General features: G+C 39.2%; 1 protein-coding gene across 1 annotated transcript in view; it reads left to right on the forward strand.

The window, feature by feature from the left end:
* LOC148742427 (uncharacterized) overlaps positions 1 to 13,854 on the forward strand; it is a 186,969-nt gene that overhangs the window by 139,577 nt on the left and 33,538 nt on the right. The window contains exon 11 of the mRNA XM_088747416.1: positions 6,963 to 7,034. Coding sequence (XP_088603542.1) covers positions 6,963 to 7,034 — 72 coding nt within the window. The remainder of the gene's footprint in view (positions 1 to 6,962; positions 7,035 to 13,854) is intronic.

Here is a 13,854-nt window from a genome sequence, read left to right on the forward strand (position 1 = left end):
CTAATAAATGTTTGCTAGCTGACCTAAGATTTCTTGTAGGGCTATATGGGACTATAAGTTGACTTAGATACAGAGGCGCCAGGCTATTGAGAGCTTTAAAAGTTAACAGTAATACTTTAAAGGTAACTCGCTGCTCCACAGGTAACCAGTGTAGCTCCTTAAGGACGGGGCGAATGTATGCAGTCCTAGGTTGCCCAACTGCGAGGCGTGAGATAGCCTCATCAAATATGATACCAAGATAAGTGAACTTGTTCACCCGTGTTAAACTTTGTCCGCGAAAATTAATAACAAAGTCGTTATGTTTACACAGCTTAGAATGAGTTTCAAACAGCATGGCTTCAGATTTGCTGGTATTAAGAAATAAGCTATTCACTTGGAGCCATTCACCCAATGTATTTAGGTCTTGATTCAGATTATCTTCGATGACTTTCGAGTTAAAACCGGCACAAAACAGAACAGTATCATCAGCATACATGAGCACGTGACAAGACCTAATGCAGAGGGAAAGTCGTTAATATAAATAACAAAGAGTAAGGGGCCCAAAATAGAGCCTTGCGGAACACCAGATATTTTGTGTAGAGGATCAGACAGAAGACCACCAACGCCAACAACTTGGGTGCGGCCAGACAGATAGTCTTGAAACCAGTTCAGCTCTTTGCTTTTGATTCCAAATGAGCGCAGTTTCCTCAACAAAATAAAATGATCTATTGTGTCGAATGCCTTACGCAAGTCCACAAAAGCTGCTTCCGTCATGAAACCCAGATCAATTATTCGCCGGATTGTGTCCGCGAAAGACAGAACTGCAAATGCTGTTGAGTGTCGTTTGCGAAATCCACATTGGAATGGACTGAGTAGATGGTTTTCTTGTAAAAAGCTCACTAGTTGAGTATGCACTACTCGTTCAAGTAACTTAGATATTGTAGGTAAGATAGATATGGGGCGATAATTGTTAACATTTTCTTTCTTCCCTTTCTTAAATAATGGAATAACGTAGGCAGCTTTCCAGTCGTCAGGAACTTTGCTCTGAGACAGTGAAGCATTAATTATTACTGTAATAGGTTTTGTGACTATTGCAGAAGCGTTCTTCAGAAGTCTTGGTGGAATATTATCTAAGCCCACAGCTTTTCCTGATTTAAGTCGTCGGATTTCAGACAGAACAGCAGTTTCAGAACTATCAGTAAACAGAAAAGTAGCGTTCGTAGCTTCTGTTAAAGATATACTTGATAAGAGTTTCGATGCATAATTTACAAACGATTTGCAAAGGTTGACAGCTTTATTTACGAATGTATTGTTGAAATAATTTGTAATTGTAGCTCTTTTATGTTAATACTTGACCGTCGACTTTGAGTTTTGGAGATGGTTCTTTGCTTTCGGAGGGAAGGATTTTCTTAACTGTTCGCCAGAATGAGTTGGGATCGCCAGTATTCTCGTCGATAAGCCTTCGATTGTATTTTTCCTTTTCCTTTCTTATTAAATTGGTAGCTCGATTTCTTTAAAAGCGGTATCTTTTCCAATCTGAGGGAAGTCTGGTAGTGTGAGCTTTTTTCTGTAAGTAATCTCTCTGTCTCATTTGACGTTTGATACAAATACTGAGCCAAGGACAATTGTTTAAACCCCTAACGCGTTTAACAATAGTGGGGGCGTGACGTTCTGCTATGTTGGTAAACTTTTCTTTGAAGGACTGTCAAAGCTTATTAACGTCCTTATTGTTACCATGGTCATTTGGAAGAACAAAATCTGTGTTTTTCAAATCCTAGAGGAATTTATCTGGGTCGTAATTTGCATAGTTTCGAAATGTTTTGAGTTGCGGTGGAGCTTTTTTCCAATTGATCTTTCTCACACAAAAAGTCATTTCATGATCGCCTATGCTAGCACCAGTGACGATCCCAGATGGTTTGTAGCGATCAGATCAATCACCGTTCTAGATTCCGCGGTGACTCTTGTGGGCTCCTTGATTATTTGAGTAAACTGCAGTGATTTAAATAAAGATTTAAGATGTTTAAATTCTGGGATGGTTGTGCGTTTCGACGCGAGGTCGGTGTTCCAATCCCCAAGTAAAACTACTTCTTGACCCTTTGAAACAGTAGTGTATAGGGTGTTATTCATTTTTGAACAAAATTCTTTATCATAATAATTAGATGAGTTTGGCGGTCGATAGAAAGAAACAGTTAAAAAACTGCGTGACTTTGGAGGGAAAACGTCAAGCCAAATTCCTTCCATGTCGGGCCTTTCAAGGTCTTCTCTTCTGTCCACCATAACATCATTGCGAACGTAAAATGCTACGCCTTCACCAAGAGACGTGTCACTTTATTCGCTGAGGGGATGCTATGCACCCAGTCTGAGCGATTCTCTCATATGCTAGGCAAAGAGAACATTCCAATTGTAAGGGGCGTAGAGATAGTGCGTTTCTCAACCATTTTCAATAAAATAAGTATGTGTTTGGGCGAAAAACTGTAATACTGAGAATGACTTTAAAAGCTAGTATATTTATAAACAGTCGGAGACTGGCCTCTCAGTCTTCAGATCCAAAGAGTCCTCGAGATCCAGAACTGACGAGCAGTAAGAATAGCGAGATCTCAAAGACCTTAATTGAAGCTATTTGACGGTCACTGATAGGCTCAGATGAATTATACTAGCTTACTTTTAGGTATAATGCTGTGGTCAGAGGATCGACTATAATTCCGGCATAATTACTAAAATCTTTGAGCGTAGATACGTCAAACTGCGTTGCAAAAATTCAGAGAAATCCTGAATTATTTGTAAATGTAATAATCTTATCAGAGAATTTTATCTTGACATGTTGCATGGCTTCTGTGAAACCTAATCAACCAATTCTGTTGAACGTACTTCTTTGAATAAGCACCTGCATGGGCACTTCTTTAAAATCTCGGCTGAAAAAAGGGAAGCTCATTGGAATGAGGGTGCTTCATAGGATTGGCAACTGATTAACAAACTATTAGCATGTCCTGATTTAGCTGCAGTTGAAGCTTAAAATGTTATACAGTAGATAATAGAAACAGGTTTTCTTGGTATTTAATAAAGCGAGGGAGGAGGGAAGGGGAGCGGAGGAGTTCAAAGCTTTATCTAACAGCGCATTTCAAACTTTCTCACTTGATGATTCCTTTTTAATTGGGTAAGTTTGTATTCCTCATGATCAATCAAATTGCTCACCCAAGGTTACGCTTTAAAGAAAATTGACGGTGTAAATATATAAAAAAAAATGAAAAAATATGGGTCAAAAACCTTGTGACGCATTTTCACTCCCTCAGCATGTGGTTACATTAAGAGCACTGCGATTTGGTTATTTCAATCTATTTCAATTCAATTTGCGGGGAGATTAAATAGGTTTCGGGTGCATTAATTCTCACTTGAATCGGTTTAATTCGTCTAGTTTACTTGGTCACACAAAGTTTCTGTTTTACTACATGTAAAAGTTAATTGATATCATTTAATCTGGGGGTCAGCTTAATTTGCACTCTACTGTTATATCTATCGGTTTGTCATCCTGATCCGGCCTGGGTCTTTCTACTAGAACTATTACACTCCTCTGAAAATTGTCTCGCCATTTTATGTCTAGAAGTGAATTATTTCAGTTAAACCTCCTTCATCATATAAACATTTCTGTAAGCTAACTTAGCAACGCAATATATCTGAGAACTCAATCACTAAGTAAAGAACAATATTGGCTCCGAAGGTGCAGCATTGCAAGCTTATTCGACCTTCATTCAGGTGATCATTGTCAAACTCACTCCAATCTATATACCAAGAAAGCTTCGTTTCGTGGAGCTGCATCAGTCATCTTTTGGTGTCCGGAGCAACCATGGGTTCGCTATTTATAACGGAAAGAGAGAAACGTGAATTGTACCGGAGGTTGTTGGTTTTGGAGGGAAAGTCGCACGTCTTTTTCGTTCATCACCGGCAGCGAATTTGCGATCGGAACCTATTGGGTAGTCGAGTGTCGAGGCGTTGTAAGAGTTGTAAAGTGTTCGAATACTATGGATTATAATGCAACACACGGACGACAACATTTTGAAATACGAGTTTTTACTGAGCACGTTGGACACCACTATTCAAGTATCATTACTGAAGCAGTGTTCAAATTTGCTGATTGTGGGCGCTTTTAGGAAAGTGTGAATTTTATGTAGAAGTTCAAAATTGGCATTTGCTAAGTATATGATTCGACAGTTCTCTTGTGCATAAATTCTTCACTGCTTGAGGGATTGTTTTGAATACTTAACAAATGGTAAACACCACAGCGTACACTATTGAGTTATGGATGCACGCGGGAGGTTGCTAAGCACTCAAGAAGCGTAAGAGTCGCTCGAGGCGATAGCCTCGAGCGACTCTAGCTTCTTGAGTGCTTAGCAAACCTCCCAAGTGCATCCATAACTCAATAGTGTACGGTGTGGCTATTACCATTTGTTTTATAACATAACATTGATACATTGTAGCTAAAGAGTTCCCTTTTATTTAACAAATCTTACGTGACCAGAAAGAACAAGCGCGCGCGGAAAAATAGTCTTTGCATTTTCTCACGTCAGCAGCGTACACCCATGGGCAAATGGGGGACGCTAAATTGACCAATCAGAGCGCGCGCTTTACTTTGGTTATGTTATAACATTGTTTGTCACATTCGCGCCTTAACGCATAACACCTTACTTAGACGGAATAAACGACCGGGAGGTCAAAAGCTTGTATTCAAAAACATCACAAAATCTCCGTTACGACCTTGAGTACAAAAAAATATGAAAACAGGATCAATGATGACATATTATGGAGAATTTATGGGCCAATCTGTGCATAAGTTGTTCTATGAGAACAGGCGACGAAAAATAGCACGCTGTCACTTCTTGAGGGAGGGAGGGAAGGGTTTTATTAGAAGGAGGATGCTTATTTTTCATTTTGGCCTGGGAGGTGGGCGCTTAATAGGGGGAGGGCGCTTATTCGCGCGTGGGCGCATATTCGAAAAAACACGGAATTCAAATAAACGTATTTTAATTGCGTGAAACAAATAGGTTATGTGCACTGTACGACTCGTTGAGTTTACTCACATTCTATAGTACTACTGACAATTTACAGAGGGAGCAGTTTCCCACGCCATGTGCGTTGCTTGTAGATTTTTGTCGTTTTTGGCGAGTTTAGTTGTTATTTCAAGTTTTTAATTAAGGATCTCGAGGCTATCCTATAAGAAGCAGTAACTTCGAATCGTCACCGGATAGGTCCTCGTATGTAGATTGTTGTGGTCATTATTTACAAGGAATCTGGACGTATACGAGTTGTAATGTGTTTATTCTCCCAAGTGAAGCTGGCCCCTACACGGACTGTTGAATTTTTAGCGTTTTCGCGTCGACTCTATTTACCATCTTCTGTACCAAAAAAACGCCCTGTTATCTTGAAATGACTTTCAACGCAGTTTTAGACGCAGTTCTACGCGAGATTTAAAAAAAAAGTGAGCCCCCCGTCAAGTATTCTTTGTCGTGACCATCGTTTTGTTACAGAAAGGGTAGAGGAGTACTCCTGCTAATGGACTGATGTCAAAAGCGTTAGTCAAGCGCGTACGCGATACTCATAGGGTACGCGGCAAGAGGGTGCCTTCGAAAATAGGTGATCTTAGTAAAGGCACTCTTGGACAAAAATTATTAGATTCCTTTATTTTCTTCCCTAGCTATCGTTTCTACTCTCACGTTGCGTGTTTTCGATGTCCCAACATTCAACTGAAACAGAGCTCACGTCGATTTGGGTCGTTATTAAACTGTTTATCTTTTTCTTTCACAAAGTTGCGTTTTCAATGGGCATCCAACCAATTCATCAGTACTCTATAAATGTGCGTAAAAAGTTGCAATACATGACAAATTAGACACATCGAATATATGAAATACATATATCTGAACTGCAGTTATGAAACGTATATGTGCACGATCCTCGCAGTAAAGCACTATTTGAGCAATAGTAAAAATCAGACCTGAAAAAATTCAGGCCTGTACGGGATTCGAACCACTGACCTCTGCGATAATAGTCCAGCACTCTACCAATTAAACTGGGAGCAACTGGGAGCAAGCCATGGATCAAATTAATTCGACATAATAAACCAGACACAACGAATATATGGAATACATATATCTGAACTGCGTTTATGAAACGTATATGTGCACGATCCTCGCAGTAAAGCACTATTTGCTCAAATATCACACAGATCATACCAATATGGCGATCGTGAATACATTAGACGATCCGTTAAGAGCCATGGTATTAGACATGCGTGGATTAGACTCGTTCAGTGATGGCTAGTGTCGTAAATGAACCAGGACGAGTCGCTAGAGATGTTACGAGTGTCTCAAAATCTCTACAACTTGTGAAAACACGTGTGAAATTGATCCTTAATTGTAGTCGGCCCCATGCAATTATCTATACAAATTATAAAGCTTCAGACAACCCACCCGTACATGTGCAAAGCACATGTCAATGGTCCATCTATTACATATGAGGAAGATAGCTTTGTTCTGTCTGTATCGTAAACGTGTCCTTACATCTATAATTTAATCAATCTTCTATACTATGTTCAGGGCTAAAAGAATCCGCATATTGCTAAAGTTGTACCATTCTTGTTCGTACTCGTAATATCGGAATAAAGGTGTTGTTTGAAACTGAAAATAAAAATATGGCAACAGAGATTAGAATTATATAGAAAGATACACTTCCTGATAAAATATACTCAAAGTAGTTTTGCATTGATGAGAGAGCTATATGATTTCTTTCAAGAGAACAAATAAAGCATCTAGTTTGCTGTTATTTAACAGCATTACAAGATTTAGCATAAGCAATGTTTTGTTCAAACTTGTTTTGAAACAACTTCAAGGCTTCTTTAGCTGGAAAACATTCGTTCTCTTATGTTAATTTGAGTCTTTTAGTCAAATATCGCTGATTTCTTGTTATTGGGTTCATCTTGTTTTCTTTTTTTGTAGTGACTTGTCCTATAACCAACTGGAACAGCTGCCTCCAAGAGCTTTCTCTGAAAATAATGGTCTTAGAGAACTGTAAGTAGAAGGGTCAATACAGCGATTATTAGGCTAATGTTCATATGCATATGACTCTCCTAAACAAAATACGCTGTTATGATGTGCGTGAAAACTATATGGCCATGTCTCAAAAGGAATGGGTATCACCAAACTAATGTATATGATTGGGTAAAATCAATATTAACCATAGTCCACAACGACTTTCAAGATCGATATGTTTGTAACATTTAACCTTATAAAGTGACAAATAAAAGACTATGGGAAAAAACAAAAAGAGTTATTTTAAGTCCAGAGATTTTAGCCCTAATTTGAAGGGCACCAAAGTAAGCTCGTTTCAAACTAAAAATCAAGTCAGTGTTTCCACTAAAAAAAGGGAATATGTCTTCACAGTTAAACAGTTGTAACCAGAAGCAATTTTTTTAAGTTAAATGGTGTACATTCAGCGTGGACGTTTTCTGTGATGATCAGTAAAAGATCACAAGGCTCAGACTGACAACTGATAGCTGGTCGATGGAGGCACAAATAGGCACCAAACGTTCGTTGTGAGCCGAACAATAATAAAACAGCCCATAGAACTTACAAAAACACGGTTTCCTGGTTTATTCCGCTTCAATCTAATTCACGAAACACTCACTAAATTCGACGAGAAAACTTCCCCGAAAACTCGTGCTCTCACAACCTCCTTTCTTTCTTAACTCGACCCGTTCTCCCTTTTTTCAACATGCACGCGCTCACTACCTTATTTGGTAGCGCTGCTCATGGTCTTCTTTGTTTCCTTCCACATTTTCGTCCGTTTCGACCAATTTTTCAAAAATTTCTTCTAGTATTCCATTCTTGAAATTGGGAAACTCTTTGCTGTCCATATTTTTAACATTTGCAAATGTTTCCACGCGAAAAAATTTTTCTTCGACAGACTGCTGAGCATTGCGTGATGATAAGTCATTTTAGGATCTATAACCTTATTGACATGGCTCTTGACTAATAAGATCGTGAGAATCTCTACACTTATTGTAAAAAACTTAATACTAACTGACTTGCCGCTCTAGATTTTTGGGGTCATCCGACTCACGTATAAGTTGGTTAACTCTAATGTTGGCGTCAGCTCTTGAGAGCACTGTGCACAGCACAGTTTCAGGATTTAGTAATTTTTCCTTTGCTCATCCGGGTTTTACCTCATACCACCTGCCAGTTATGACGCAAGACAATTTCAGACTCCAGCTGGGTAGAAAGATCTAGAGTCATATTTGCTAAAACTGATGAGACGGAAGTTTTAGAAAGAAACCTTAGGTCCTCTCTTTCATCTTTTTTGAGAGCTCAGCAGAGACACTGGATTATATTATGGGGCTGATCCTTTCTGAGTAACACAAGCCTTTACATTTTATCTTTTATGTCATGTCCAAGCTGGTAGATGCTTGTACGGCGTAAGCAAATGCAGTGGGAATCTTTTCCAAATTAATCACCAACACTCAGTAATACGGGGGCCTTTCCTCTGATTCAGCAGTACAATTTATGTAATGCACTTTAGAGCAGTTAACTTCACTTCGGCAAATTACGGGCCGAATAAACTATTGTCTTTACTGACCTGAATTGCTGACCTAAAATCGGCCTTTTGAAAACGTGATTTCTAGCCACAATCGAACCTTTCATGGACTGTTTTCATGCATCATATCAATCCGACAAATCATTTTAAAATCAGGGAAGAGGATAAAGATCTAATCTATTTAAGAATCAAATAACTTTTCAACATCCCTTTCAATATTATGTGCAGTTAGGCACAAAAATACCCTTTTAAATGTTGCACCTCTCCTGTTCCCATGGTGTTAACGGATATATTCTCATGACCGTGGGCATTTTTTTTTAACCAGAAAATCGCGCAGTAGCTACCTCAATCTCAAGTTCATTGAAACACGATAGTCTCTCTAACAGCGGTGTGGGGCATTTAGGTTCAAAGAATCCACCATTTCTTTAAAACTTTCCCCATGAATCTTTTTTAGGCTAATAGTAATCGAAACCCCCTTGGTTTTTCCAAACGCTGCAAAGCAGCTTTTCTTCTGAGCGGCAATCGCTTCAGCGCTCAACGAGGCACATTTTTAACTGCGCCGATGTAATCAAAATGTCACATATTACAAGCTCATATTTTCACCAAATTTGTTTTGAAGAGTTTATTTTTCTCCGCATATGTAGATCAATCGTTTATGTGGACAAAGCACATATATTTTTCTTCATTAACAATTTTTTTTTGTGAAAATAAGTTTTCAATTTGACACCTATTTCTCCACTGCCGCCATAGCAATAACTATACAATATTTTTCCTTTTTTAACTTCCCTCCCTCCCCCCTCCTTCTCCCCATTTAGGGCGAGAGGAATGAAAACACTCGGTATGACACAGCACTGATATGTTCCGATGGAGCTAAACACACTGAGTCCCGATACGAACCTGAGGCCGTAGCTTTTCAGCCTTTGGTCGATTGCGATTGGGTTGTCAATTGACTTGCTGATACTAAGCATGTACGATTGAGTAAGTGTGATGTTTTCGGTGACTAATCATCACACTTGCTTGATATACGTCTTTGCGTGGTTTAAAAAGCTATACCAGTGAGGAAAAAAGATATGTTACACTTTTTTCAAAGATAACTGTTGAAAATACTGGAAACGTAACAGAATAAGAACAAGGAAAGCTTCATAGATAACTCACCCGATCTAATCAGGAAAACCACTTCACCAAGTTTCAAGATTTTTCGTCATTTTTACATCCCCACCGGCGACGGTGGGTGGGCTATTGCCCTTCGTTGTATTCTGTACTTCCCCTTTTTATTTCGTAGCCCTGCATTAGGCACATCCTAATTTCGCTGAGCTTCAAAACTGGCAAAATAAAATACCCAGTCCTACTAGAATGAGTTCGTACCTGTGTAACATCCCTCGAAATAAATGTCGTGAGCTGAGATTTACTGTAAATGTTTCATCAAAACTTTTAAGGCTCATCTAAGTAACACACCTTGAGCTACCACCTGTTTCTCCATATTTTAAAGAGCAAGATAGGCATGATAGAGAGAGAGGAGTCCCCATCTCGTGGTTCGCTACTCGTGAGGCAAATTCAACTTTGTGAAGCAGTTACAAGTTCCAATTGCCGTGGGCTACATCATGATTACATTACAAAATGAAGTATCAATCGGACTTAACAAAGTTTCTTTGCAAATTTATAGCGGTAACATTTGCTTTATGTCAGAAAATTTTTGAAAAGTTACAGCTTATCAAAACAATTAGCTGGAATGTTAATCAATATTAAGCAACTTGCTTAACGATAAACCACACTTTTTGTTGGTTTACCGGTGTAATAAACCACGTGGGATGTTTGGAGAACAAGAGAAAAGTTTGTAAAGCACGAGGTGCAGCGGAGTGGTTTGCAAACTTTTCGAGTATGAAGCTAAGTATTCGGATCCAAGTTTGTCAGAGAAAATGGCAATTTAATTCTTATTTGTGATCAAATCGTTGATTCTCATGAAAACCATCAAAAAGTGCGAGAAACCAAACAAAGCGCCGGAGACTAAATAAACTGCCGGTGAGGAGAGCAAAAAGTGAAATTAATTGCTCAATGAATGAACGCAATAACACCAAGAACTCCTGCATAATAATAATAATAATAATAATAATAATAGTAATAACAATAATAATAATAATTTAATATTTATATTGCGCAAATTAACTTGTGAATATGATCAAATGCGCATCACAACACTTTTCGGGAGACTTTGGCCGGACTGCATCAACAGTTTACAAACAATCGAAGGAAACTTATTTAAAGATGCCCCCTCACGCCCAATTCCCAGTAAACAGGCCAGACCACATCACAGTAATCTCGTGAGTGGGTTCTTTAACGTCCCCTGCTTAACCAAACTAACTAATGAACAGACGCAGGAGACGGGACCTACGGTTTATTCGTCCTTATCCGAGAATACTAGAATGTCTATCGATTTCTTGATATTATAGAAAGGTAGCGCATTCTCCTCAGTTATTTTAAGACCTTGAGTGTTGGTCCGGCCGGGGCTCGAACCATCGACTTCGACCTCCCGCACAACAGTCCAGCGCTCTAACCAATTGAGCTAACTGGGAGGCGGTTGTAAAAAGGCGGTTGTAAAAGAAAAAAAAAAACCAACTGGCTTTGTGGCCAGAATTGGCCTTCCACTGTGATTGTGATCTGATAAGTTCGCAAAGTTTGCAAGCCTAAGAAGCAGAAACGTATTTGTGCACGATCCTCGTAGTGAAGAACACTACTTAAGTAATAGTGAAAATCAGACCTGAAAAAATTCAGGCCTGTACGGGATTCGAACCAGTGACCTCTGTTATACCAGTGGCAGCGCTCTACCATTTGAGCTAACAAGCCAACTGGAAGCAGGGCATCAAGTTAATTCGACATAAACCCGTAAGATAATAAATCAAACACATCGAATATATGAAATTCCTATATCTGAACTGTACAAATACGTTTCTGTAACCGCAGTTTAGAGATATGAATTTCATATATTCGTTGTGTCCCAAGAAGCAGTTTTGATATTTTCCGGAGCTTTTTTTATTGAAATAAAGGTCAGTTTCCTAGAATCTTTGCTAGTGAGTTTTAACTCCATCTGAGGTATTAACTTTATTAGACCGCGCTACGACAAAAGCAGCAATATCGGAAGGCAACATTGAGCCATGTGCACTTGTTCAAGCGCCGTTCAGCATTTGTTTCTATTGCCTCCGCTTTGATTAAAGCCTTCACGGAATCCTCGTTTAAATGTAGAGACGACAGAACAGTAGAAGATTGATACCAAAGCACCCGTTGCCATAGCTGCCACAATCATAGGTTTTTGCCGAAAACTCCCTGGCTTTTCCCGTAAAATTTCCCTGACCGACTGAGTGAACAATTCACAAACAAGTCATCTATTCCAAAGCCATCTTTTCCACCCATAAATTGTCTCAAAGGTGTCAAACTGAAAAATATTTTTCAGTGTAAAAAAAGTTGCTAAATAAGGCAGAACTTAAGAGCTTAGTTATCACAAACGATTGATCTAAAGAAGCGAAGCAGATGATATTCCACAAAACCGCCTTTTGTTAAAAGAGGAGCCGGCGAGCCTATGAGCGCTTTAGCGATTTTGATCGAGTGATATTGGCTTTGCTTAAATAAATAAGGAGGATTCGAATACTTTTAAAACGGAATTTTTTTGTCAAATAGTGTTTTTAGTGCTCCGTTTTGAAACCTATCTACGTTGTATCGATCTTGCCTCTATATTTATATTCGTTATTTTGGGCCGATTAGATCACTGCTGATCCAACGTACAAGTCAGAGTAGGATTATCGTCCACGGTTGCTTGCTGAACATTTCATAGTTATTTCATAACCTTTCCACTGATATAAAGTTTATGGTGGTTACGCTTCAAATAATGCGTTAACACTTTTTTTTCCGTGAAGAACACCCGCGAATGTCTATCATAACCATACGACGTCTAGTGTTTTTCTTGGGCTGACAAGACTGTTCAGTTGGTTTTGAGTATAGCTGCTCTGCCTTCTATAGAGGGCAACGCCGAGATAAGCGACTTTAAATCAGCCCAAGAAACTCACACGATACAGACAAACATCCGGTCTAGTTAGGCGAGGAAATTTGTCTTTTTTTTTCAAAACGATTTCAGACTTTAGCTCGAGAGCGCGACTGTTTATTCCCATGCAAATCCTTATATTTCGGCCACTGCATAACGTAAACTTATCATAGAGCTGGTAGCGCCCGTGGGCAATACCAAGCGAACCATGAGTTTTGATTGGCTACCCGATTTGAAAAGATGGGCCCATCTTGTACGCTCGAGATTGCCCGCGCAAAAAAAAAAAGAGTGCGTGGACTGGACTTGCAAAGATCGTAACTTCTGGACAACATCAGCCATGCAGTCGTAAATAGTGGCAGGCATGAGACAGTCAAAACAGAGAAAACATACATGTAAGCGACCATCATGGGTTTATTCTGCTACAAACATAGTTGCCTTTCTTTCCCGGATCTTGAAATAATCAACTCATTCTTGACTATTTAAGAAGCCCAATTCGTAAACTATATAAAAAATTATTTATTGACCAATCTTGTTCGGTCCTTGTTTTTTCTTGTTTTTTTTTTTTCGCGTTTCTAAGGACCTCGACTTCGTCTCGGATTCATAAAAGCCCAATAAAAGAACTCGGCCAATATCCAGCCATCTTGACCGAACAGGCATGGTTAATAAAGCATATATTACATGAGGTGCATATTCACCAGGACTCATTTTGCGAGCCTGGGCTACCTGTGATAATAGGCACGGCCGATCCAGAGGCGAAACTGCTCATTGGGCAATTGTATAACAAAAAGAAAGGTGAAATCCAATGAAATCATGGTAAATGAGCTGTCAAATATGTAGAAAACATAGCCAATTGGCAGCCAAACAGATGCGCGAAAAATAGCTTGAATACAAGTCATTGAAATCGCGCTTACATGGCACGACGAAATATCACCATATCTATCGTTGGGACTGTTTCTGTCATCGATTTTAAGATTTTGAAGCCCTTTTCTTTCCCTTACAATATTCGTCAGTCTATACTTTTGCTCTTCGGATGGAAAGGATGGAGCTAAAGTGAGGAAAACCATTTTTGTACGGCCCAGCAACAGGCGTTATTTTGAGTTGTTGATTACTCTATCCACTCGGGCAAAAATTTCAGGCATTGTGTACCACCGCCGCCACCTCCCCCCCCCCCCCCTCCCTTACTGCCGGATGAAAAGAAGCTTCCGTAAACATTGTCTTCAGTTTTTAGGGTGAATATGAGAATGATCTTTGTAGTGTATTTCGCAGAG

The sequence above is a fragment of the Stylophora pistillata genome, chromosome 1, assembly GCF_964205215.1.
Source record: "Stylophora pistillata chromosome 1, jaStyPist1.2, whole genome shotgun sequence".
NCBI classification, from domain to species: Eukaryota; Metazoa; Cnidaria; class Anthozoa; order Scleractinia; family Pocilloporidae; genus Stylophora; species Stylophora pistillata.